General features: G+C 44.9%; 1 protein-coding gene across 1 annotated transcript; it reads left to right on the forward strand.

Annotated features, from left to right (window-relative positions):
• The first annotated feature begins 1,568 nt into the window (after positions 1-1,568).
• On the forward strand, positions 1,569-20,472 carry Ociad2 (OCIA domain containing 2). The gene is made up of 7 exons (XM_036201401.1): positions 1,569-1,873; positions 4,527-4,652; positions 8,161-8,257; positions 10,738-10,791; positions 13,715-13,762; positions 15,592-15,709; positions 19,171-20,472. Exons 2-7 carry the CDS (start codon positions 4,587-4,589, stop codon positions 19,250-19,252), a joined length of 465 nt encoding a protein of 154 aa, XP_036057294.1. The 5' UTR covers positions 1,569-1,873; positions 4,527-4,586; the 3' UTR covers positions 19,253-20,472.
• The last annotated feature ends 4,867 nt before the right edge of the window (positions 20,473-25,339 follow it).

The raw sequence follows: 25,339 nt of genomic DNA on the forward strand, positions 1-25,339 counted from the left end.
TGGGAAGTGGAGATGTAAATGAGTCACACACACACACACACACACACACACACACACACACACACACACACTCACTGCACCAAGATGGTGGAGGGTAAATGGCACTTAGGATTTGTGTGAGGTGTAAGGGAGGTAGTTCATCTGCATCACAAGAGCAATTAGAAAGCTCAACCCTGAAGACCACAGAACCACAGATGTTTATTTCTGACTTCTGGTAACAGAATATAAAATTAGCAGCCTATATCCCCTTTAATTTGCGAGTACAACTGGGTCAAGAGAAACTGAAATACCCAGGGAGAGAGAAGCACTGGGTTCCGAGCGGCTGCGGCACAGTCTGCCCCTGTCTACTGGGGAAAGAGAATCAGCTAAGACAGCAGTATCTTTAAAGAAAAAAAAAAACAAAAACAAAAAAAACAAAAAAACAGTTTATTTATGTGTATGCATGTGTGCCCACAGAGACCAGAGGAACGCGTCATATCCCTTGGAGTGGAGCTGCAGACTGTTTCCAGCCTAACTCCAGTCCTCTGGAAGAGCAGCGCTCTTAACCACTGAGCCTTCTCTGGCCCTGGAGGGTGGAGGAGGAGCTGGGGATGTAACAATCTTGTAATGCCAATTTCAGAGAAACATTCCCTAAATGATTAACATGTCTGCCTGTAGAGTTGAGCAGAAATCCAATGCAGAAGGTCAAGGTACACATTGCTGAGCTTCGTGACCCTCCCAAATGGTGGGTTTTTTAAAAGACAACTAAAAGCAGGTGGAGATGATGTACCTGAGATTTTTTTTTTTTTCAGTAGATAGTAACTATAACAAGTGCTGTGAGAGGAAACAGCTTTGTCCAGCAGAAGAGTGTCTACTTTAGCCAAGTGGGAGGCCAGGATGAGGGCTGGAGAGATGGCTCAGTGGTTGAGAGCACGCACAGCTCTCTCAGAGAACCTGGGTTAGGTTCCCAGCACCCACACAGCAATGCACAAGCATCTGTGACTCCAGTTCCAAGGGATCTGATGCCCTCTCCTGACTCTGTGGGCAGAAGGCACACATGATGTTAGTCACGGAACAGTTTTGACAGGGAGGTGGGTAAGGAATGGCTGGTCTGGAGGCTAAAGCTAGATAAGGTAATTGACTCTGGCCCTGTAACATTCCAGTCTCTCCACAGTACAACAGTGCTAATCAATCATTCAGTCTCTGCAGACACAGCATCAACACACTCTTGTGCATACACAGACACACACAAATACACACACACACACACACACTCATATACCATCACATGTGCTAACTCACTCACATACACACTTAACACTCAGTCGCATACAGACACATACATACTCATACACGCTCACATATACACTTACATACACTCACATATAGGCACACATTTATAATCACACATACTAGCGCGCGCGCGCGCACACACACACACACACACACACACACACACACACACACACACCACCTTCCACTCACAGACCACCAGTTGGGAGGGAGAAGCTTGGCAAGGGAAAGCTAAGGAACCAAAGTGGGGTGCAGTCTCCCTCGTGGTGGGGACCCAACCCGGCTGTCAATAGCATTGCTGAGAGGTGGAGGCTTAGACGGCCCGCCGCGGGGGTTCAGAGAACGGCAGGAAAGTGTTTTTATCCGGAGGAGCCAGTCTCATGAAAGACAACGTGGCGGATCTCCCAGGTGTCACGAAGAGTCTGGGGTCGTGGGGACTTCTAGAAAGTGCTGGATCCTCCTTTCCAGGGTCACCAACGGAGGAGAGAGAGCCTGCAAGTGGGGGCGGGCTGTGCTTGAGCTGGTGACACGCAGAGGGGCGGGGCGGAGCGGAGCAGGAAGACGGAGAAAGGAGGGAAGAAAAGGGAGATCGCGAAGAAAGGTGAGGGGAAGAGACGGGGCCTGGGGCTCGGGTTGGGGCGGTGGGCGTGAGCAGCGGGGGCGTAGGGGAGACCGCAGCCGCTAGTGTGTGTGTGTGTGTGTGTGTGTGTGTGTGTGTGTGTGTGTGTGTGTGTGTAGGGGGCATCTCCGCCTCGAAAGCACTCACCCGCACAGGTGAGCCCACTGAGGTGACGGTGGGAGAGGTGGCCTAGGGCAGTGTCTTTCTCTGCTGGCTTTCCTTCCCGGGGTCCTGGGGACCTGGGCTGAGCAGACCCCTTCCCAGGCTCCGCCGCAGCGCGGCGTCTGATCTCCAATCCCTCCCCGCTAGGTTTCTCTCCAGGTGCCTCCGATTCTTGCTACCCAGAGCTGGGGTGCAAGCTTGGAGTTCTGCAGGCGACCTCTCTCGATAGGCCTAGCCTTGGAATCTAGCTGGCTGATTCTGGGTCAACCTCCCCTCCCCCAGCCAAGGCTGGGTCAGGCTGCCATTGCACCCCTAGTCCAGATCTGAGTGTGTGTGTGTGTGTGTGTGTGTGTGTGTGTGTGTGTGTGTAGCTTCACCCAGAGGGCTTGCCCAGATGCCGGAAGGAGGATGGCCCCGGGTCTGACTGTGCAAAAATAATCTAATTCGGCTGTAGGTGGCAAAGATTTCCTAGGATCTTGTTTCCTAGAAAATCAGATTCCGAGGACCACTCTAACAACTGCTCTCCTATTATTCATAGTGTGCCCTGGTTCTGTGTCTTCATCCCTCACCCCCATCCTCGCCACAGCTCCATAGCTGTGCGTGACTAACAGATGTCAAAGCCAAGGCCCAGACACTTTCTATTCTTTGCCTCAATGCCCAGGACCCGCCAAGAAAGTCAGAATTAAAGCTGGACGGGGAGGGGCGCATTGTTCCAGATACCTTTAACACAGCCCTCAGGTGGCGGAAACTGGCAGATCTCTGTGGGAATGAGGGCAGCCTAGTCTACACAGAGGACAGCTAGAGTGACATAGTGAGACTCTGCCTCAAGGGGAGGGGTATATGGAGGGTGCACAGCCTGGTTATTATAACCGCCTTCAGTATCTAACACTGCAGGGGATATCCTGTTCCTCCCTGGCACTAGGCACCCAATATAAAATGTACAGGGAGGGTCCCTAGGCTCCCATTTCTTGCCACTGAGTCACCAATGGAGCCAACACCATTCTATATGAGCTGTCCACTTTGTAGGAAAGCCAATGGGGCCCAGGGCTAGTGGGGAAGAGGAGGCCCATGTCCAGCCTTGCCAGCCCCAGGCTGTGATCACCGTTGATGGCTCCTTCAGTAATTCCCTGGTGGCTGCATCACCTCTTCACTCCCAGTCATTTTCTGGACCTATGGTCTTCTTCTTAGCTCATCAATATTCCTTTGGGTTCGATGTTCGTTCATATTCCCAGGCACTCTTTGTAGATGCCCGTGTCCAGGTCCCCTGCTTTGCCATTCATTTCTGTGATGGCAGTTTTCAAATTCATCTCTCCAACCCTCCCTGAATCTGAAATTCCAGTCCCAGATCCTCAACTATTTCAGTCTTTACTGGCTAATTCCAGGGTTTGCGCGCACGCGCACGCGCGCACACACACACACACACACACACACACACACTGGCTCTCAAATCCAATATTTTCAAACTCAAACTTCTTATTTTCACCCCTCCCAATGAGGTCTCAGTTCGGGTCTTGGGTTTTTTTATCTAGACAGTTTAATCACTGTGGAAACTTTCTATCCTGCTCCAGGACAACTCCCTCCCCCATCCTCTTGAAAGCTCAGGACTGTAGTGTTCTGGGGGGTCTGCACACCTGACAGGCAGGACACACCTGTATTCCTCTCCTTCCTTAGCACCCTGACCTTATTCTTGGACCTTCTCCTAGTGAATAATTATTGACTTACCAGACATCCCTTTAATCTGTGTTCTCATACAGTGAATTTATCTTGGCCTTTGTCGCCTCATACTTGGCATGTCATAGATACTCAGCAAACATTTGAATAGTTATTAACTTTTAATAACGCTTTGAGATGTTTTAAAGACATAATTTGTAGGCAATAAAACATATGCACGGTGTGACATTTCATTTCACTCTTAAATCAGACCTGTCACTGTGTGTGAGTATGTGTGTGTGTGAGCATGTGTGCATGTGTGTATGGGGGTGTATATAGGTGTGTATTGGGGAGTCATTAGAAACTGAGGTTGTAGGGACTAAAGAGACAACTCAGTAAGCAAGAGCACATACTGCTCTTACAGAGGACCTAAGTTCAATTCCCAGCACCTACCTTAGGTGCCTGTATGTAACTCCAGCTCCAGGGGAATCTGACTCGTCTGGCCTCCATTCACACTGATACTCCTCACATAATTAAAAATTTTAAATCTTTTTTTTTTAAAGAAGGACATTGAGTGTAGGGTTCATAAGATGGCTCGATGGGTAAAGGCACTTGCCACCCAGGACCCACATGACAAGAGAGGATTGACTCCTGCAGCTTGTTCTCTGACCTCCGTGTGCACACCCCAAAAAATAAATTAAAATTACAGATGGCTGCAGACCTGTTAACAAAAGGAAAATAAGTTTTCTGAGTTAGTGCGGTTGATAGCCCAGTGTATAAATTCTCAGACCTGGTAACAGCAAGTCTCTTCTACTTTCCTTAGTCAGCAGGCCTAGGAGCATTCAGAGCAGTCAACGGGCATCAAAGAAAGGGTGACGTCATCATGGCCTCAGTGTCCACTCATGGAACCCAAGAGAAAAGTCCCCACTTGCCACCATTGAGCAAGCAGGTATGTGTTAGCTTGAGATTCTGAGGAAAACTATCACTAGAACCTGTCCTTGGTTAATCATCTGAATGACGTGTGTGTGTGTGTGTGTGTGTGTGTGTGTGTGTGTGTGTGTGTGTGTATGTGTGCAGGTGTGTATAGTGTTCCTGTACATGGAGACCAGGGATTGATGTTCAGCATCATCCTTGGTCACTACCCCCCACTTTTCAATTTTTTATATTTATTTCTATATTGTGAGTGCTGCACCCATGTACATACCGTGGCAAGTGTGTGGAGATCAGAAGACACCTTGCCGGAGTCAGTCACTTCTCTCCTTTGACTACGTGGATCCGATGGATTGAACTCGGGTCAGCAGGCCTGGTAGCCAGTGCCTTCATCTTCTGAGCCATCTCGCTGGCACTCACGACAGGTTTTTGAGACAGGTCTCTCAGAGGACCTGGAGCTCACTGATGCAGCCAGACCCGCTAGCCAGTAAGTTACACCTCTGTCTCAGTTTCCTCCATACTGAAGTTACAGACACACACTACCACACCCAGCTTTTCAAGTGGTTCCGGGGATCCAAACTCTGTTCCCCATGTTTGTGTGGCAGGTACTTTAGCAACCAAGACAGCTCCTAAGCTCCGAATCTTTTCTCAGCCCAGCCCTTGGCCAGGTGGTTGCGGGGAAGGTGGAGTAAGGAGGAAAATGTGTTCAGGCTCTCTTGAAAAGCCTGTTAAGATTGTGTTTGCAAACTCTTTTTCAAGACAGGGTTTCTCTGTGTAGCTTTGTGCCTTTCCTGGAACTCACTTTGGAGACCAGGCTGGCCTCGAACTCACAGAGATCCACCTGCCCCTGCCTCCCGAGTGCTGGGATTAAAGGCATGAGCCACCACTGCCCACAAACCCTTTTCTTTATCCTTCTCTGTTCAGAACCCAGCTTTACTCTCTCACCACAGCCAGTGACTGAGCAGGTGTACCGAGGCTGTGGTTTGTCCCTAACAGAATGACACAGACAGAGCCTTATCTTCCCATTTTTGTTTCTCAGCATTATTATTCTGAACATATGCTGCTGCATGCTGCTTTTAGCATCGCAGGATCCATAATTGCTAATTAGCCGTCAGATTGAGAGCTCAAATGCTAGCTTGTTGAGAACGGGTGTCGCCGTTCAGGAGCATCTGGATGAGAAGGAGAACAAGGGTTTGATGGGTTACTGGAGTCCATGTTCTCTGGAGTCAGCTTTGCAAGTTTCGAGGAGGAGAGAACGTTTAAGCAGCAAAGTACAGGAGAGACAGACAGACAGACAGATGACAGCAGGTCACAAGGAAGAGGCGTTTGGACACCTTAGCTGCCCCTGTGAAACAGAGACCTGTAAAACATTCATGGCATGACTGAAAAAGATCTTCCAAGCCCCACCTGGACACTTCTTTCTGATCTCGAGTGCTGGATTCACAGAAGTTATGGTGGTCAGGTCTGAATGTATGTGTGTCTCACCCTGGACGTGTTGGGGATTTTATTTCTGCTGGGACTACAGAGAGGAGAAGAAACAATATGGAGATATGGCTTGGTTTACAATGGAGTGCTTGCTGTCCAGCATCGTGAGAAAATACCGTGCTGCAGATCGTTAGCTTGGGACAAGTGTCAGCTTCAAAATGTAGTTCCCACGTAACCTGTATCACTTTCAGAACATGTGCGTTAGTTACGGTTTCTGACCAAAAGCAAGTCAGGGAGGAAAGAGTTTGTTCTTTTTACACTTCCACATCACAGTTCATCATCAAAGGAAGTCAGGACAGGAACTCAAGCAGGGCAGGAACCTAGGAGCAGGAGCTGATGCAGAGGCCATGGAGGAATGCCGCTGACCGACTTACATGTCTTGTTCAGCCTGCTTTCTTTTGCTTTTTGTTTGTTTGTTGTCTCAAGACAGGGTTTCTCCGTGTAGTTTTGGTACCTGTCCTAGAGCTCACTCTGTAGACCAGGCTGGCCTCGAATTCACAGAGATCCACCTGACTCTGCCTCCAGAGTTCAAGGTGTGTGCCACCACCACCCGGCAGCCTGCTTTCTTAGAGAGTTCAGGACCACCAGCCCAGGGGTGACCTCACCCACGATGGGCTGGGCCCTCCCACATGAATCAATCCAGATCTTATGGAGGCATTCTCTTAATTGAGGTTCCCTCCTCTCAGACGACTTTAGCGTGTGTCAAGTTGACATAAAACTTGTATGAAGCACAATTTGCTAAAGTTAAATAACCATTTGAACCTCTTGGTTGAGGAGATGGCAAAATGCTCAGGGAGTTGGTAAAATGCCTGCTGCACAGCATGAGGACCCGAGTTCTCATCCCCAACACCTACATAAATATCCAGGTGCAGCACACCTGTAATCCCAGTGCTGGGGAGACTGAGGTAGAGAGAGCATCCCTGAGGCTTGCTTGCCAATCAGACTAACTGAATCAGTGAGGTTCAGGTTCAATGAGAGATGTTGTCTTTAAAAACAAAACAAAACAAAACAGGACAACACACACCCAAAACAAACAAAAAAGAAAGAAAGAGATAGATGCACTGTCAACCTCTGGCCTCCACACATCTGCATGCATACTTACATACACCACACACACACACACACACACACACACACACACACACACACAAACATACACACAAATATGAACCACTAAGTCAGGGACCATCTGTATTTACCCTGGAAATGGGAAGGAGGGCTTGCCCTGAGCATCCAAAGTTTAGACAGTACCAACAGTTGCCTGCCCCACTGTGTGCATGGCCATGGCTGCTGATCTCTGTGAGTCTCACTGACCTCTGCATTCCTCCACTGTGTTGGGAGGAGGTGCGGAGAAGTGAAAGAGAGAGGTTTGCAGCTTACACTATTACAGAAGCATAGGCACCATAGGGTCCTTCTGCCCTGTAATTGTGTATGTTTGCCAAGCGTGAAAATGATGCCTGCTCCATGAAGACATACTCAGGAAATGGTAACCAGCATCCACATTGATAGCCACAAGTGAAGAGTCTTTAAAAAAAAAAAAAAAAAAGTGGCAAAGTCAATAAATCTGGCTTTACCACAGATGCAACAGTGAGCTGGAGCTTAACTAGGCAAAGGAGCAAGCCCGCATTGTGATTACAGTGAGCCCTGGACAGCCTGGAGCAGAGCATGGACCTGGTTGCTTGTGGCACTCGGCCTGGGAGAGTTCTGTTCTGCACACCCTGATCATGGAACCGCCCTGTCTCTCAAGTGGAAATTCCCCCTCAGCCAAGTCTATGCGGCAAAGCCAGCGAGAAGGCAGTGGCTAGTGGCCACGGGTCTGTGCTGGCAACCAGGCAGGCGCAGGAGCCATCCCATTTCCCTCCAGAGGGAACACAGTGGAGGCCTTCCTGACCTCAATGTTTTGTTGTCTGGCTTTTGTTTATTGGTTTTACTTTGAGATAGGATCTCACCATTTAGCCCAGGCTATCCTTGTGCTCAGGATCCTCCGGCCTCAGCCTCCCGGGTACTTGAACTCAGTTAATCCACACTGTCTTTCTCCACAGAGCCTGCTGTTTTGCCCCAAATCAAAACTGCACATCCACAGAGGAGAGATTGCCAAGATTATCCGAGAGTGTCAAGAGGAAAGTTTCTGGAAGAGAGGTACTCACACCCTCTGGGTCTTAATTAATAGTTTACTAACCAGCAATTTAATAACACATGGTTCAATTTAATACATTTAGTAAGTAAATTAACAATTGATGATTTAGTAATCAATGTTGCAACAGTAGAATACCTCCATGTCCTATTAGGATAGAATCATGCTGATCAATTAATTTTGAGCAGGAATTTTGCCTGAGTCCCTAAAGAACTATGGTTTTTATGGAGGTTTGCCGTTTGAATCCATGCTGTTCTCTTCAGGCAGAAATAATATGCAGTTATCCAGCACTTTACCTCACCCAGCCAAAACAGATGCATATGTGACTCTTCCTTTCAGGGAAGCAAGAACTCAGGCCAGGAATATTATATAACATGTCTTGCCACCACACAGCAGTCCTTCGTAAATTCCACCAGAGTCTCAGCTCAGATGTGGTGTCAGGCTCATCTGGCCTTCAGCCCACAGCCTCACACACAGGGAATACATCAGAAATGTGTGTTGATTGGACCAGAGCTGGCAGCATCCATCAATCCTTCTCTCAACATTATTATTTTCCCCTGAGTTGCTTCCTCATCCTAGGATTGCCTTACATAAGACAAGGCTGTGAATTCCGGCTATATTAATAAATTCATAATTTGACATTTGAGAGTGGAGTAATGGAACCTATTCATTCAGCCCAGTACTGTGTACGTTATTGACAGAGGCGTAATTGAGACTGTGCAGTATTCTTGGTATCATAAACCATTCAGAGTCTGTATCAACCACTTAGAATGTGGTATCCAACATGCATCACTGTGATTATTGATTGTTTTTCTAGAATCTCATGTCATTTCTGATAAGCTCTGAGCCAGGAGTTTAACTGACCTGGTATATTTACATGTCAGTTAGCCTGCCATATCAGACTCGCCTCGGTTGCTAGGAAGGCTCTTGCTTTTGGAAGAGGCCATCTGACACATTTTAGGAAAACTGGAAACCTTTATGCCAGACTTTATAGACTACACTAAAAGCCCTAACTAAACAATGTGCTTAGCGGGAGTGGAGCTTTTTCTAACCTTCAATGTGCCTCTTTAGGCACATATCCAAAAGAGAGACAAAAATGTTATGAAAGACAGAAATCAAAACAGAAACAGCAGGAACCTGCCCTTAGATTGAAACAGATTGGACAGCCAACACAATGCATAATCCTTGATCTTCCACACTGGAAAAAATCCTGCAGCTATGAAGGACATTCTTAGGGTAGCTGGAGATTAGAATATAGATTGTGCACTAGTTAATATCATTCCTCTGGAGTCTTAGTATTCAAACAGAAATTTCTTGACTATGCTTGTGGTCTGGGACACAACTTGATTTTAGAAGCTACCTGTTAAAATATTCACTTATAAAGAATGATGGTGTTTGCAAATTTCAAATGGCTCAGAAAAAATAATGACAGAGATACAAAACAAAATATAGGGATGTATCCAGAGATAAATTATTAGTGCATCTAAAAGAAAGCTCTACAGAAGTTCATAGTATTGCTTTTCAAAACTTATGTAAGATTGAAAATATCAAAATATAGCTGGGCAGTGGTGGAGCACGCCTTTAATCCCAGCACTCAGGTGGCAGAGGCAGGCGGATCTCTGAGCTCAAGGCTGGCCTGGTCTATGAAAATGAGTTCCAGGACAGCCAGGCTACACAGAGAAACCCTGTCTTGAAAAACCAATAAAGAAAAAATATATATATTTTATATATTTATATATATATAACATTGTATTTTCACACATATATTTTACATATATATAAAAGTAACTCCCCCATTTAAAGCTAAGTGAACACACACTAAGAGACCCCTGTTGGATGTAGCCATTGGAGTCATGTGTATATAGAGTGCTCCATAAACAGGGATGTCAGAGATCAAGTTGAATGTGAGGTGTCAGATTAATGTTGTGCATCAGACTGAGCAATTGGGATAAATCCCAAGAAAATTCCCCATGTAGTTTTCAAGAAATATCTGTTAGTTAGTAACATACAAAGCGAATAACATTGTGGTGGTGGCGCACGCCTTTAATCCCAGCACTCGGGAGGCAGAGGCAGTGGATCTCTGTGAGTTCAAGGCTAGCCTGGTCTACAGAGCAAGTTCCAGGACAGCCAGAGCTACATGGCTATCTGTGAGGAAAAAAAAAAAAAAGTGAATAAAACTCACTACCAAGTTAGGGAAGAAAAAAAAAATCTTAGAATAACTATCCCTGATTTCTAGTGAGGGGCTGAGTTGTTGTCTTTTCAAATTGTATCTGGTGAAGATATGCATGCCTGCAGGAACATGTCTTAGGGTTTAGAGTTAGAGGACTGCTTACAGGATCTGCTCCTCCCATCATGTGTGTCCTGGGGATCGGGCTTAGGTCACCATGCTGGGAGACGTGTTTGTACCCGCTGAGCCATCTCACCTGCCCCCAGGGACTATGTGTTAAGATATAATATTGAGGGGATTTGTTTGTTTGTTTTACAGCTCTGCCTTTTTCTCTTATAAGCATGCTTGTTACCCAGGGACTTGTCCACCAAGGTAAGAGTCAGTATTTGCGAATGCTTTAACTTCAGAGAGCCCAGTTTTTGTGGCCTTTCCTGCAACCCTTGGACATTTATTTTATTGGTTGACGATTTTTGCTTCATGCGGGCATTTGGTTATTGTTAGCTAATGCAAAGAGTCTTTTTCTGTCCCACCAGCCAGCTCCCACTTCTTATTAGTTATAAAAGCTCGGCCTATAGCTTAGGCTTGTCCCACTAGCTCCTATAACCTAAATTAACTCATTTATATCAATCTACATCCTACCACATGGCTTTTACCTCTCTCCCATTCTGTGTGTATGACTCTTTCTGCACCTGTCTGGCTTCTCGGCCTCTCTTCTTCTCAGAGTCCTCTCTGTGCCTGGAAGTTCCATCCGTAGCTCCTGCCTAGTTATTGGTCACTTGGCTTTTTATTAAACCAATCAGAAGACACCTTGGCAAAGACACATCTTCACAGGGTACAAAAAGATTATTCCACAATGAGCTAAAGCTTCTCTCTCTACAAAAGAATTCCTTACCTCCAGAAAGACTGAATGTATTTGACTACTTGATAAAGGGAAATTTGAGTTACAGATGCCGTTAAGGTTGTTAGCTGACTTTAAAATAGATTGTCATTGATTTGTTATTCATTTAAGAGGGACTGTAAGTGGAGCAGGGGACCACTAGGCATAACTAGAAGGACAGCAGGTTTGGACTCAGCATGACTGGCTTTGAAGACCCAGGAAAGGGCCATGAATGTAGTGGCTACTGTTCCTGTTGCCATGACTACAAAAGCAGCTTAAGGAAGGAGGGGCTTATTTTGGCTCATTGTTTAAGAAAGGATTGTGGCAAGGCTGTGAGGCACCTGGTCACACTGTGACTATCATCAGGAAGCAGAAAGTGGGAAGGAAGTCCGGTCAGGCTATGAGACCTCAACAGCCATCTCCAAAGACGGTTTCCTTCATTGAGGCTCCACTCCTAAAGTTTCTGCAACCCAAACAGCACCCCCATCCGGGGACCACGTGTTCAAACACATGAGCCTGTAGGGGTCACGTCACACTAAACCACAACATTGAGCTAAGGAGTGCAGGGGGTGGGGGTGGGGGAGCACTTGTGTCTTCAGAAAAGAAGGCAGCCCATTTAGGACTGCAGTTACCACCTTGGCTTGTCCCTATACTGAGTTTGGACCTTTGACCTCAAGACCTGTAAGATAATAAATTCACATTATCTTAAGGCCCTGAGCTGGTGGCCATGTCTTATGGGGGACACAGAGACTCCAATAGTACCTGTCTCTTAAAGAAGTCCCTGTGTCTCCCGGGGGCCCTGACCCTCTATAAGCCCATCTTATCAAATGTTGCTAACTGCCATAATTTAAAAAATGTCTGAAAAAAAAAAAACTTTAGTAAAAATAGATGTCATTGAAAAAAGTAAAAAAGGAAAAAAAAAATCAGTGTCTATAAACATGAGGGGAAAATATCCTGTTTCTTTGTCTTTTTTTTTTCTTGAAGGTCAGCATGTCATATGTCTAAGATATTTCCACTTTGGTTGCTGTTATCCATAAAGGTCTTATATTAAGTGTGATTTCATTTTTATAACTTGAAGACAGTCTTTTTGTAGAAATGAATTCACCAATTACTACTGAGATTTTTGTTAAATTATTTTTGATGCAGAAATATGGCCAGAATCAATGGAATGAGGCTTTATAAATATCCACCTACCCCAACCTATCCAGCCTCTTGCATCTGTGCTATTGAGGGTTGTATGTTAGTTTCCTACAGCTGCCAAAATAAATCACTGTGAGCACAGTAGCTTAAGATAGCATACATTTATTATCCAGAGGCCACAGTCAGATGGTCTCACCTGGGGCTCAAGAGATGGCTCAGTAGTTAAGAGCACTGGCTGCTCTTCTGGAGGACCTGAGTTCAATTCCCAGCACCGACATGGTGACTCACAACTATCTATAATAGGATCTGATCTCCTCTTTTGACATTCAGGTGTACATGTAGATGGAGCACTGATATACATAAATAAATATTTTTTTAAAAGAAGAATGGGTTTCATTAGGTTAAAATCAAGATGGGGTACAGTTGTGTTTCTCCTGGAAGTTCATCTCCGACCCTGCCCCTTCAGCTTCCAGAGGCTATCTATACTCCTTGGCTGGTGGCCTCTTGCTATGTCTCCAAAGCCAGCTGTGTTGAGCCAAGCTTTCCCACCTCTGATCTCCTCAATGCCGACCAGAGTCATTGTGATTATGTTTGATCCACCTGGCCCATTCAGGACCACCTCCCTACTTTAAAATCATCTGACTAGGCAACTTAATCCTACTCTACACTATTCATTCCTCTCTGTAATATAATATATCCAAAGTTGCCAAAGATTATGGTGTGGACACATTTAGAAGCTAGCTAATCTGCCTAGTGCCTAGCACAAGCTATAATGTTTTCACTTAAAAATTGTGCTGGGCTTGACACCTGTCTTCAATTCTAGTACTCGGGAGCAGCAGAGGTGTGTAGATCATCAGCCTGTTCTACATAGCAAGTTCTAGGAGAGCCAGGCCTGCTAGAGACATTGCCTCAAATAAATAAATAAATAAATAAGAATTGATTTATAAACTGTGAACCTCCGAGTTGAACTTTCTCTGTTGAGTTAACTCTTAAAAGTAGAACATGATGACTAGTCTCTTTGAATCCAATTCAATTGCCCTTTAATTGTGGATTCCAAATTGTTTACCACATGTTAAAGCCAATATTTACCAATTTGCCTGAGATGGCCTCTGGGGATTAACTTTAGCCACAGGTTAAACTGTAACTCTTCTAAAATCGTTTCTTCAGCTTAGTAACATGCACACCTTGGAGATGCTCTATCTTAAGCTTGGATGCTTTCTTTACAAATTTAAATAAATTATTAAACGAAATAATACATTTCTATATATTACTCTTCAGGTTATTTAGCTGCTAATCCAAGATTTGGATCATTACCAAAAGTTGCACGTAAGTCATAAAAACAGATTGTGGCTGGGGATGTAGCAAGGTGGTTCGATGCACCAAGGCCCCGAGTTCATTTCCCAGCATTAAAACAAATTGGAAAAGCTGATTGATTTGGACAAAGTTTATAAGACTGAGGATGTGAGTGTCACTTATGCGTGTTGCCTGGACTGACTCTAACAAAGCATTCTGTGTGTATGTATTTTTGCATGCATGTATATGTGTGTGTGTGCGCGTGTGTGTGTATGTGTGAGTATGTGAATGTGTGTGTGTGCACGTGTGTGTGTGCGCGTGTGTGTGTGTGTATGTGTGAGTATGTGAATGTGTGTGTGCACGTGTGTGTATGTGTGTGTGCATGTGTGTGTGTATGTGTGAGTATGTGAATGTGTGTGTGCACGTGTGTGTGTGCGTGTGTGCGTGCGTGTGTGTATATGTGTGAGTATGTGAATGTGTGTGTGCCCATGTGTGTGCGTGTGTGTGTGTGTGTGTGTGCGCACGTGTGTGCGCGTGTGTGTATATGTGTGAGTATGTGAATTGTGTGTGTGCGTGTGATCCATTCTCCCCCACTGGCCTGCAGTCTCCTGGCTCACCCCAGCACCTTCTGATCTGCAGGTTAACAGCAGGGACTTGGGCCAGTGTCATCTTTAAAGCATGGACAAAGACTAGCAAGATATATACAGTTAGCTGGACAGTGGTGGCGCACACCTTTAATCCCAGCACTTGGGAGGCAGAGCCAGGTGGATCTCTGTGAGTTCGAGGCCAGCCTGGTCTACAGAGCGAGATCCAGGACAGGCACCAAAACTACACGGAGAAACCCTGTCTCAAAACAAAAACAAACAAACAAACAAAAAGATATGTATAGTTTTCTCAGTATCCATGAGAGATAGGCTCCAGGACCCAGAGGTACCCATATCTACAGGGGCCTAAGTCTCTCTTATAAGAGATGGGCATTTACATCTGATGGTACACATCCTTCTATCTACTTTAAAGACACTCTCCAGGTACCTGTAACACATGATACAATGCAAACACTGTGTGTGTGGTTGTTGTATGACATGCTTGGGAATGATGCATAAAAGGCCGGTACATGTTTGGAATAGATTCAGATTTTTTTTCTAATTTTTTTTTAGTCTGTTGTTGGTGAAATACACAGCTGTGGAACCTGTGAGTGTGGAACCAATGGCAATAAGATTGTCAACAGCAAAGCCTTTGAATGGCAGGTTCATTAGGGGGTTATGTCTTGTTCTCTTGGCTTGATCAGTCTTTAAAAAAATGTTATCTAGAGTGCACATTAAAAAGTAAGTAATTTCTTTAAACCAGAGACATTTTAATGAAAAATTTACTGAAATGTCTAGGTTTCTTCTCCTTGGCACACATAGATAGTTTATGTTAGAATAATTATCCAGTTTACAAATTGAGTCTCATTTCCAGCTAGGGGAACAGGTTAAAGATTTCTCCTACAGGAGGTTCCCCATCTCTATGACTTATTTTCCAGGGGCAAGAGAGGGAAAAAAAACCCAACAATGCCACGAGGCTTCACCACCCCATGACCTGGAGCTATTATTACCTGACCCAGACCCACCCTTCCTGCCTGGCAGCCTCAGCTGTAGGTTTGACAGCGGGGTCACACCTTGGATGCCCATTCAGGCATAGCCCCAGGGTGTGCTCCGCCCTGGGCCTCCTCATGTCAGCTCAAACAGAGATCACACCCGTCCTTAGTAGAGGCTTGTTTTACTGTAGAAGTGACCCGTGTTAGGAAGGTGGAGGCAATGGTTAACGGACAGGAATCTGAGCTTCTCTATGAATTGTCTGTGTCTCCTAATCTGCTTTTACAGTGGCTGGTCTCCTGGGATTTGGCCTGGGGAAGGCTTCCTACATCAGAGTGTGCCAGAGTAAATTCCACTCCTTTGAGGATCAGCTCCGTGGTGCTGGTTTTGGTCCCGAGCACAACAGGTTTGTCTGGTGGAGGGATTGTAATGAAGATAAGAAGTGGGGTAGCCGGGTGTAGTGGCAACAACTTTAATCCCAGTGCTTGGGAGGCAGAGGCAGGAGGATCTCTGTGAGTTTGAAGCCAAGCAGCTTGATCTACATAGTGAGTTCCAGGACAGCCAGAGCTACATACTGAGATTCTGTCTCAAGAAAACAAAAAACCAACAACAAGCAAAGCGAAAGATTACTCTCTGTAATATTAAGCACATTAACAATTTAATTTCTTGAGAAAAAAACTCTTTAACCCTCAAGCTTTGATTTATTGCTGTTCAATTTTAATAATTATTTATTACTTAACTTAATCACCTATTTCATTTACTTAATGTGTATTTAATGAGCGAGCACCTACTACATTCTGGGCTTTGTTATAAATCTCTGAGGAATTCCTTTGTGAGCAGACATATCTTCTGTCGTAGCACAGTGGCTCAGCATTTAAACCTCTCTCCTTACTGCAGAGCTTCTCAGAGCCCTTAATATCACACACACACACACACACACACACACACACACACACACGCATGCATGCACACACATGCACACATTCACATACACACATACACATGTGTGCGCGCACACACATAAACACACACACACATACACATGCACGCAAATACTTACACACGCGCACACACACACACACATTCACATATACACACACACGCGCGCATACACACACATTCACATACATACATACACATACACACATGTGGTGTGCGCACACACATAAACACATACACACATACACATGCACGCAAATACACACGCACGCACAATACACACGCACACACACATACACACATTCACATACACACATGCACACACACATGCACACACACATACACATACACACACATATATAAACACACACACGTGCACACACACACACACACACACAAAATGTATCCTGATAGCTATACTTATTCTCCACTTTTCTTAAACTCAAATCTTCAGGTTTCTCATCTGTCCAGAATGATGACCAGAACAACTTCCCCAGGGTGTTTTGGGAAAGGAAAATGCTTATTCGTGACTCTCAAACAAGTACTGTTTCTACTGTTGTGCCACTGAACTATTGGGGACACATTCCTCTAAAGACCCCTCACTTGTCACAGCTGATTTCTTTTCTTGTTTTAGAGAGCATCTCATGTAGTCCATATAATTTCAAACTTGCCCTGCAGTCCAAGGATGACCTTGAACTTTCTATCCTCCCCCTCTCCTGAGTGCTGTCGTTCCAGGGGAACGCCTCTTGTGTGTGCCTGTCCAACACCAGCACTGCAGTAGCCGATTGTATGTGGTGCTGGGGTTGAACACAGGGCCTTGCATATGCTAGGAAGCACTCCACCGGGCCAGTCACGGTGTGTTCTGAATGAGGGGCAGCAGCCAAAAGCAATGTTGGGCTTGATGTCAAGGTCAAGCTGTTCTCCTGGTTGTCTGACTTTAGAATGCTGCAGTCCCTGGTCTGGTAGAAGTGGATGGACTTTAGCCATCATCCCTGCCCTATAAGTCACATGCAGTCTGGAACTGTACAGAGACTCTCAGAAGACATTGGTGGCTGTGGTGATATGTTGTGTACCCTAATAAAATTTACCTACAGATCAGAGAACAGAACAAGCCACTAGATTAAACATAGAAGCCAGACAGTGGTGGCACACACCTTTAATCCTAGCACTGGAGAGGCAGAGATCCATCTGGATCTCTGTGAGTTCAAAGCCACCCTGGACTACATTGAGATTGACTCCGTCTAGGAGAGAAACAAAGCCAAGCAGTGTTGACACACACCTTTAATCCCAATACTTGGGAGTCACATGTCTTTAATCCCAGCACTGGGAAGACAGGACATTGTATGGGTGGGCAGAGAAAGGTATATAAGGTGTGAGGAAATGAGAACTAAAGTCTTTCGGCTGAGGAAAGCTGTTCAGGCTGAGGCGTCCTAGAGGTAAGAGGTGGCTTGCTCCTTTGTCTCTCTGATCCCTCAGGTAAATTTACTAGGGTACACAACATATCACCACAGGTGGCTGCAGGAAGACAAGACTTCAGTCTCCTATTTGTTTCCAAACCCTGACATGTCCCTTGGTGGTTGCAAGGCCAGCAGAGAGGCATTGACATTATGTTTACAGACACCTCCAGTGTTGCTCCATCCTTGCAAAGCTGTGTTTTGGGGTCAACTTACAGAGCAGTTGGCCCAGGATTCTGGTGTGTACAGGGAAAATAGAGAAGGCATTGTCAGCAAAGGAGGTCTTGTGTGACTCTTCTTTCCCTCTTCCATTTTGGGACTTTTTCTTGCTATGAACCCAATATCGGGTTCTGGAACACGGATGAAATCTGCATTCTCCAGACAGTCTCTAGACATTGTTCTATGCTTCATGGCGGTAGAAGGAAGTGGGTCCCTTTCAGATTGACACTCTGTAGCTGTTTTGCCTGCTGGCTTCTGGCATCAAAAGCCACACTGTGGGCTGGCTGCCTTATGGTACGCGGTGACCAATGGCTCAGCCCTGTGTGAAAGGCCACTACAGTCTCTTCTCAGAGGCATTGAGTCACAAGACCATTTGATTTTCTAGTGAACTAAAAGGATGGAAGACTCCTAATGAAGTTGCTATCCAAGAGAAGGTGGTGTGTATTTTTATTATTTTTTTAGATGAGAACCTCACTATACTGCACAGCCTGGCCTCCCTCCACTCAGCTTAGCTCCCAAGCTCTGGGGCTGCAAGAGTGCACCATCACACCTGAAACTTTTTTTTTTTTTTTTTTTTTTTTTTGCCAGAGCTGAGGACCAAACCCAGGGCCTTGTGCTTGCTAGGCAAGCATTCTACCACTGAGCTAAATCCTCAACCCCCACCTGAAACATCTTATGATTTATTTTTTGTTGTGGTAGAAATTACTCCAGTGATTCAAGGTCAAAGAGTCATGATGTTTTATTTAGTTTGTGTGTGACTCTGTGCACAAATACAACCATCTGTTTCAACATAAAGATCATTATTGAATGAAATTTGGCTAATTGTAACCCAAGAAACAACTATTATTCCTTTTTTTTTTTTTTTTTTTTTTTTTTAAGTAAGCCAGTGAACTGTAGAATCGAAAATGTCTCTACACATTGCTTGCTCTGGTAAGATGAGAGGTTGGGGAGCTGGGGGGTGGCTCAGCCCCTGAAGTTTGCTATGGTGAGGACCTGAGTTTGGATCCTAGGGCCCACCTAAAAGCTGAGCATCCAGCCTAGCCTAATCAATAAGCTTTAGGCTTAGTGAGAGACCCTGCCTCAAAAACTGTGACAGCCAATGTCGACCTCTGGCTTCCATGGGCGCCCACACAGCAGGCACACCCCCATGCCCATGTGCACATGCCCATGCAAACACATGCATATGGCACGGACACACACAAAGAATTTCCACTGTTGAAATAAGAGTCACCACCTGTTTCTGCCTCTCTTCTAGACACTGCTTGCTTACCTGTGAGGAGTGCAAAACCAGGCGTGGATTAAGCGAGAAGGAAGGGTCACAGCCATCTGCTTCCTAAACCTTGTCTGTGGTATTCACTGATTTCTAAACCTCTGAATTTGTACACCTTTAAACTTTCAAGTGTACTTTAAGATAATATACTTCTATTGAGACAGAAACCTTGTAATTCCCGCGTTCCTTTGAAATGCTTGTGGTAGAAGGCTCTTGACTGACTTGAGCAAGGCCTGTTCTTCCGGTCTTTAAGAACATGTTGGGAGTCATCACACATGACGCAGGAAATGGTTACACCCCACATGGCTTAAAGCTTCCAAGAGAGAATTTTGAATTTCTTTCACTCTGATTTTTAATCTTTTTTTTTTTTTTCCAGTGATTTAAGTTCTCTGGTAGGGAAGAGGAATTAATGATATGGAAGTTAGTTGGGAAGCCATAACCCAAAAAAAATTCATGTATTGGAACTAGAAATCCAGGAAAGATTGTGTTTTCGTACTAGAAGTCCATCCTAAAGTCTAGGGGCTGAGATCTGTAACTCAATGAGAAACATTCCATGTGAAAGGGTCACCATACAAACCAGCTTGTGTGATCAGCGTGAGCTGATGGCTCATCACAATCATGGAGCTGTAGAGTGCCATTGTCTGTAGGTGAGCTGTTGGCCTCATGGGTACCTTCTCATAGTCAGCACTTAACTAACAGTGGCTTCTTTTTACCCATTATTTGTGGCCTCGGAGAAAAAAGACAACTTCCTAACCTGTTCTCCCAGGGAGCAGCTTCCTGGAAGGAGAACAGGAGGACTGAATTAATTCTAAAAATGAGGAACTCTTGGGACTTCTGGGCGCTCAGAGGCAGCCAATGAGCTGGCACGTGTGTACCTCTCCAGACAATCTCTTAGTGGGAAGTGCGGGTCTTCCTTTTTGGAACCTTTTGCTCTATGGCAGGTTGGCTGAGGCCTGTGTGAAAGCTACCCTTGCGTCTTGGCAGCTGCTCAGGAAAATGCTTTGTCTACAAACCACCATTTAAATACAGGGTGTGTGTGTGTTGGGGAAAGGGGAGCTGCTTCTACTCAATGTGTCTGCAAGCCTGGACCATGGAGGTAAAAAGGGAAATTTCATCCGAGGTTAATATTTGATGTGAAATCATTTCATTTTTAAGCGTCAAAAACATGTGGAAGTTTATTTTTGTGTGAACACTAAATGAATGCAATGGAGTAGTTCGACAGAGTTGATTTTTATATGACATATCCTGTTTGACAGTCAATAAAGTTCTATTTCTGAAAAATCAAAAGGCAGAGCTAGCGTTTTCTTCTTTTGTTCTGTTGGGAGTTGAGTCCTCGACTTTGTGAATGCTGGACAAGTGTAGGAGGCACGGAGGTCCTTATGTTCACAGATAAGCATGAGGGAATCTGCAAAGTTAAACACGGTGTTGTTCCTTCAAAGGGAGGGGTTCAGAACCTGTCAACCACCCGGAAAGCTGGGCACGGATGTGGTTAATAGCCTGGTGACCTTTGCACTTCGTGGCCAAGGCCATACCAGATCCTCCCTTCAACCCTTACCATGAGGTTTTGCCGTCAGCCTACAAACCCATCTTTATGGAAGGTGTCACATGTACCTTACAAAGAATTTCAATGCAGGCGCCTCTGATCTTCCTTTAGCTTACTTTGTTCCTCAAGGAGACTTGTGTGTGCTTTATTGTGCACACAGGACTTGAATTAATGATCACCAGGAAACTTTCCACCAAATTATGCTGTGCTTGAACATGCCTGAAATAAACTACTCGGGGCCAGACTCCCAAAGTTTGAACCAACAGCAGCTACTCAGGAGTATTGAACCAAACTCCCTTCTTCTCTCCCTCAGACTGTTACTCCACTGGCTGTGGCGGTTGCAGAGATAACCCCCTCCCCACTCCTCTACTCCCCCACACACACACACTGCAGACACTCTGTCAATCAACTACAGCCCAGCCCCTGACATCATAAATGCAGTTTAACTTTGGCTCTGACAAGAAAAAGTTGGCGGTTCAGCTAACTCAGCTCTTGGCCACAATTTAGAAGTTGGCACAATCATTTCCGCCATAGCAGAAAGATATCTTTCAGGAACTAGAACATTGTCACATTGCTGAATACAGCCAATCAATGTTACAAATCAGTCTCTGGCTATGGGGGGTGGAGTGGGAGGGGAGATGGGGGGGGGGGGGGGGGGGGAGTGGGGGGGGACATGAGTGTCATCGCCATAAATAGAAACTAGAAACTTTTTCTTTTTTTAATTGTTGACATCTTTATAGTTCTCAGTCAAACGGGGTTTATGGCTTGGCCTGTCTGCTTTTCGTTAAGTGGATCATTGATTTCTTGAAGTGTTTTCCTGTGGTGACCTGCCTTGATGTGAGAACAAGTCTACAGGGAGAAAACTGGAAGGTTGCCCAGTAGGTCTTGATCATTCTGCTGTGGGTCTTCAGTACCCACCAGGGAAGCAGGCATCCAGGGCAGAAGTCTGCTGTGGTGTGTCAGGAGCAGTGTCTATGAATGTAGCAATCACCAGCACTCACCATCAAGTGGGCTAAAAACTTGTGAAAGAACTTTCACAATGTGGAGAGATGAAAAAACAAAAACAAACAAACAAACAAAAAAAACAACTTAGCAAGGGACATTAGGTTTAAACTGCAGATAAACTTGCAGGAAAGCAAAAACCAATGGAACAAAGTGGTAAAAACTGTCCCTAGCCAGCCTCATCCAGAGACATCCATAAGGGAAGAATGAGAGCATGAGCTATAACTCATTACTGATGCCACTGAGTTCACGGTGTCCTGGTCAAGCTATTGTATGATGAAATATCTTAAGTCAAAAAACTATGTTTAGTAGACCTAGCCCACATAACAGCATACCCAGGCCTTGCCCACCCTAAATGTGCTAAGAACACGGCCTACAGTTGGATAGGAATCTAACATAAAGCCTGTTTTATGATAGTCTTGAATCTATAAATCCATCAGATTTGTTGGACTCTGTAATGGATTGAGAAGCAGGACATTGTATGGGGGCTTTCTTACCCTTATCATAGGAAATAGGTTGAATCATTAGCTTGGAGAACACATGTGTATTAAAGATAATTAATTGCTGTGGAATATTCCTTTACACTGTGTGAAGATGTGTCACTGTGATTGGTTTAATAAAGAGCTGAATGGCCAATAGCTAGGCAGAAGATATAGGTGGGACTTCTGGGGCCAGAGAGGTCTCAAGGGAAGAAAAAAAGTGGAGTCCCCAGCCAGATGCAGAGCAAGCAGGTCATGCAGGAGGAGAGGTAAAAGCCAGGAGCCACATGAAAGCATGTAGATGAATAGAAACAAGTTAATTTAAGTTATAAGAGCTAGTTAGAAACAAGCCTAAGCTAAGGCTGAGCTTTCATAATTAATAAGTCTCTGTGTCATGATTTGGAAGCAGGCAGTCCAAAAAAGCCTGCTACAATTAATGGAAATTAAAATGTGATATTAATTTACTTTACACCCCCCCCCCCATGTACCTAAAGAAGAGACAAATTTGCTATCTAAACTGACAAGCCTGTCTCACACATTTGGACTTTGTCGTGACAATACAATGAAATATTCTTAGCAGAGCTTGACATTGAGGGAAGATCCTTGTTCAGCAACAAAACATGAAAGTGATTTAAGGTGTCCTATCCTTGGAGCACTCCAAGGATATCTTTAGAGTGCATTTATAATCTTCCAGGACCAAGCTTAGAGGCATCCAGGATGGTCCAGCATTTGCATACCATCATAGGCTTCCCTACAACAGCCTCTAACAAAACTAGGCTGCCTCAAAACCCTGGCAATAGGATTGCTTACCTTATACCAGAAAGGCTGGGAAAACACCAATCAGCATGTGCTGTGTACCCAGGCAGACTTTGAGGGGTTCCTGCTGGGAGACCTAATGTCCTTATGAGATTATCTAAAACAAAGAGGTAATCAACAAAGACTACAACAGGTCCCCCACCCCCATGTGTGTGTGTGTACTGAACACATTGGTGACAGGATCTAGCGTGCTTTCCTTACTGAAGAGAAAATCATTGTGAAAATTTTGAAGGCACAAGCACAGAAAATATGAAGCTTTTAAAAGTAATCAGAATAAAGACTTGTTCTATTTGGGGGAAAGTGTGTTTATTTCTTGACTCATAAATGAGATGGCTAGAAAGGATATTTAAAAATTTCAAGCAGGGCATAGTTATATGAACTTTTAATCCCAGTACTCAGGAGACAGAGTCAGGTGAGTTTGAGGCCAGCCTGGTCTACAGAGTGAGTAGAAGGACAGCCAGAGCTACATAATAGAGAGACTTTGTCTCAAAATAAATAAATAAATAAATAATGAGGTTCTGGTCAAAAACCCCAAACCCCCATTAACTAAGGCATACATTCATCTCTCAAATTTGTCCTAATTTGTATGATCCTGGAGTTTCAAAGTTTGAAGTGGGTTCTGTATAAAATGTTATTTCCTAATTTAAAAAATTAGCAGGATACTTTTATCTTAAGCATGCTCACTTTGCCCAAATAACCATAACTTCCAACAGAATTTATTATATATACTATACACACATTCACTATATATCCACATTATATATTTATGACATGGCATACTGTTTTAATGCCTGTAACACACTGATATTCTCATTTAAACAAAGATATTCTTCCCACACTGTCACAATAGATGCTATCCATTTTCTGTAAATGTTAGTGATGAAATATCATGTAATGAAATGTAATGCAAACATGTCATATCACCCCCTTAATACTCATGTGGTGCAAACTGTTACTCCGCAAAAAAAAGTTCCCCAAGTGTCAACCAGAAAATGTAATTTTGTATATTTAGAGTTGGCATTTATTTCAAAGGCTGATCCAGAAACTGCAAAGTCCATGATTGGCTAGATCACAAAACTATGTGAAGATAGGTAGGAGGCATGTTAAACACGAGCATCTTTGCTCCTCTCCTTCCACATAAATTTTGTTTCTAATTTTTTTCCTCTTTGTCTCTTCCTTCTTTTTGAGGCTAGACTCAGAGTTTACTATATATTGAGGGTGACCTTAAATTCTGATCCTCTTGCATTGTCTCCAGAGTGCTGGGATTACAGGTGTGTGCCACCACACCTGGTTTATGGGTGCAGGGGACTGAACCCATGGTCTGTGTGTTCTAGACAAGCACACTCCTGAGCTACAATCTTCCGTTTCACAAGTTTTTGCACAAAAGTTTTTGAACTGTTTCAAGACCTTCCTGGAGAATCAGCTGGGTAGTATACTAGCCTGCACTGTGTGTAGTCTGTACTGTGACCCCACCCAAGGCGTGGGAGTGCAACATTGAAATCAACAACACTCCAACTTCCTGGTGCTTACACTTTTACCACCTGCTCTCCAGCTTGAGAGCCACTGAATGCCTCTGGGCTTCATGTGGACAAAGTCATCTCTGCATGCTTTTGGCAGGTGACACTGCAGGACTGCCACGTAAATTCCCAGGGGAAGAACACCTGCTGTCCGTTGGTCAAACCCTTAGCCCAGCAGCTCAGTTCTGCAGAACTCTGCTTTGCCCCCTCACCACATCCGGGCCAGAAACTCCTTCAGGACAGGATGTTCACCTTTGGGATTTCTCTGAATCCCCATGCAGAGGACTTGCAGACCTAGGTGCTTTGTAAGTATGTCAATCTGAGCTGTGGATTCTCCAGAAGCTGCAGTCTTCTTTCATTTGATAGCCCTCACATCCGGAAAAGCATGTTTCTGAGAATTCTGGTTAAGGGGCCTCAGTGTTTTCAACCACTGGAGTGGGTTTCCAGGCCCGCCATACCCTGGTCTGGGGAGACCATTCTGTCTGGTCTACTCACACATGAAGACTCCATAGTGCAGTGAGTAGTTCAGAAAGCAAGATGGTGATGATGTGATTGTGGGGGGCCATCCCACCCTCATTTTCCCCCAGAGTACTCTTAAGTAGCAGCAGCAGGATGTTAGATAGAAGTAAAGAAGGGAGAGAAACAGAAAATACAGGATAGCCTCAGGAGGCCCTGGATCCTAATCCATGGGGCCCTGACTGTCTCTCCCAAAGGGTTTTTAAAGGAATGCCAAGGGGTAGAGCAAAAGACCCGCCCCCCAGCACAGCCAAGTGCAAACCATTCTAGACACCTGGTGA

Source organism: Onychomys torridus, chromosome 10 (assembly GCF_903995425.1).
Source record: "Onychomys torridus chromosome 10, mOncTor1.1, whole genome shotgun sequence".
Lineage (NCBI taxonomy): Eukaryota > Metazoa > Chordata > Mammalia > Rodentia > Cricetidae > Onychomys > Onychomys torridus.

Bases quoted from the DNA above. Each gene is read 5' to 3' on its own strand.
- Ociad2 (XM_036201401.1), top strand. From the start codon at position 4,587: ATGGCCTCAGTGTCCACTCATGGAACCCAAGAGAAAAGTCCCCACTTG. The intron at 4,653-8,160 runs GTATGTGTTAGC...CTTTCTCCACAG, and splicing joins TGCCACCATTGAGCAAGCAG to AGCCTGCTGTTTTGCCCCAA. The intron at 8,258-10,737 runs GTACTCACACCC...TTTGTTTTACAG, and splicing joins GGAAAGTTTCTGGAAGAGAG to CTCTGCCTTTTTCTCTTATA.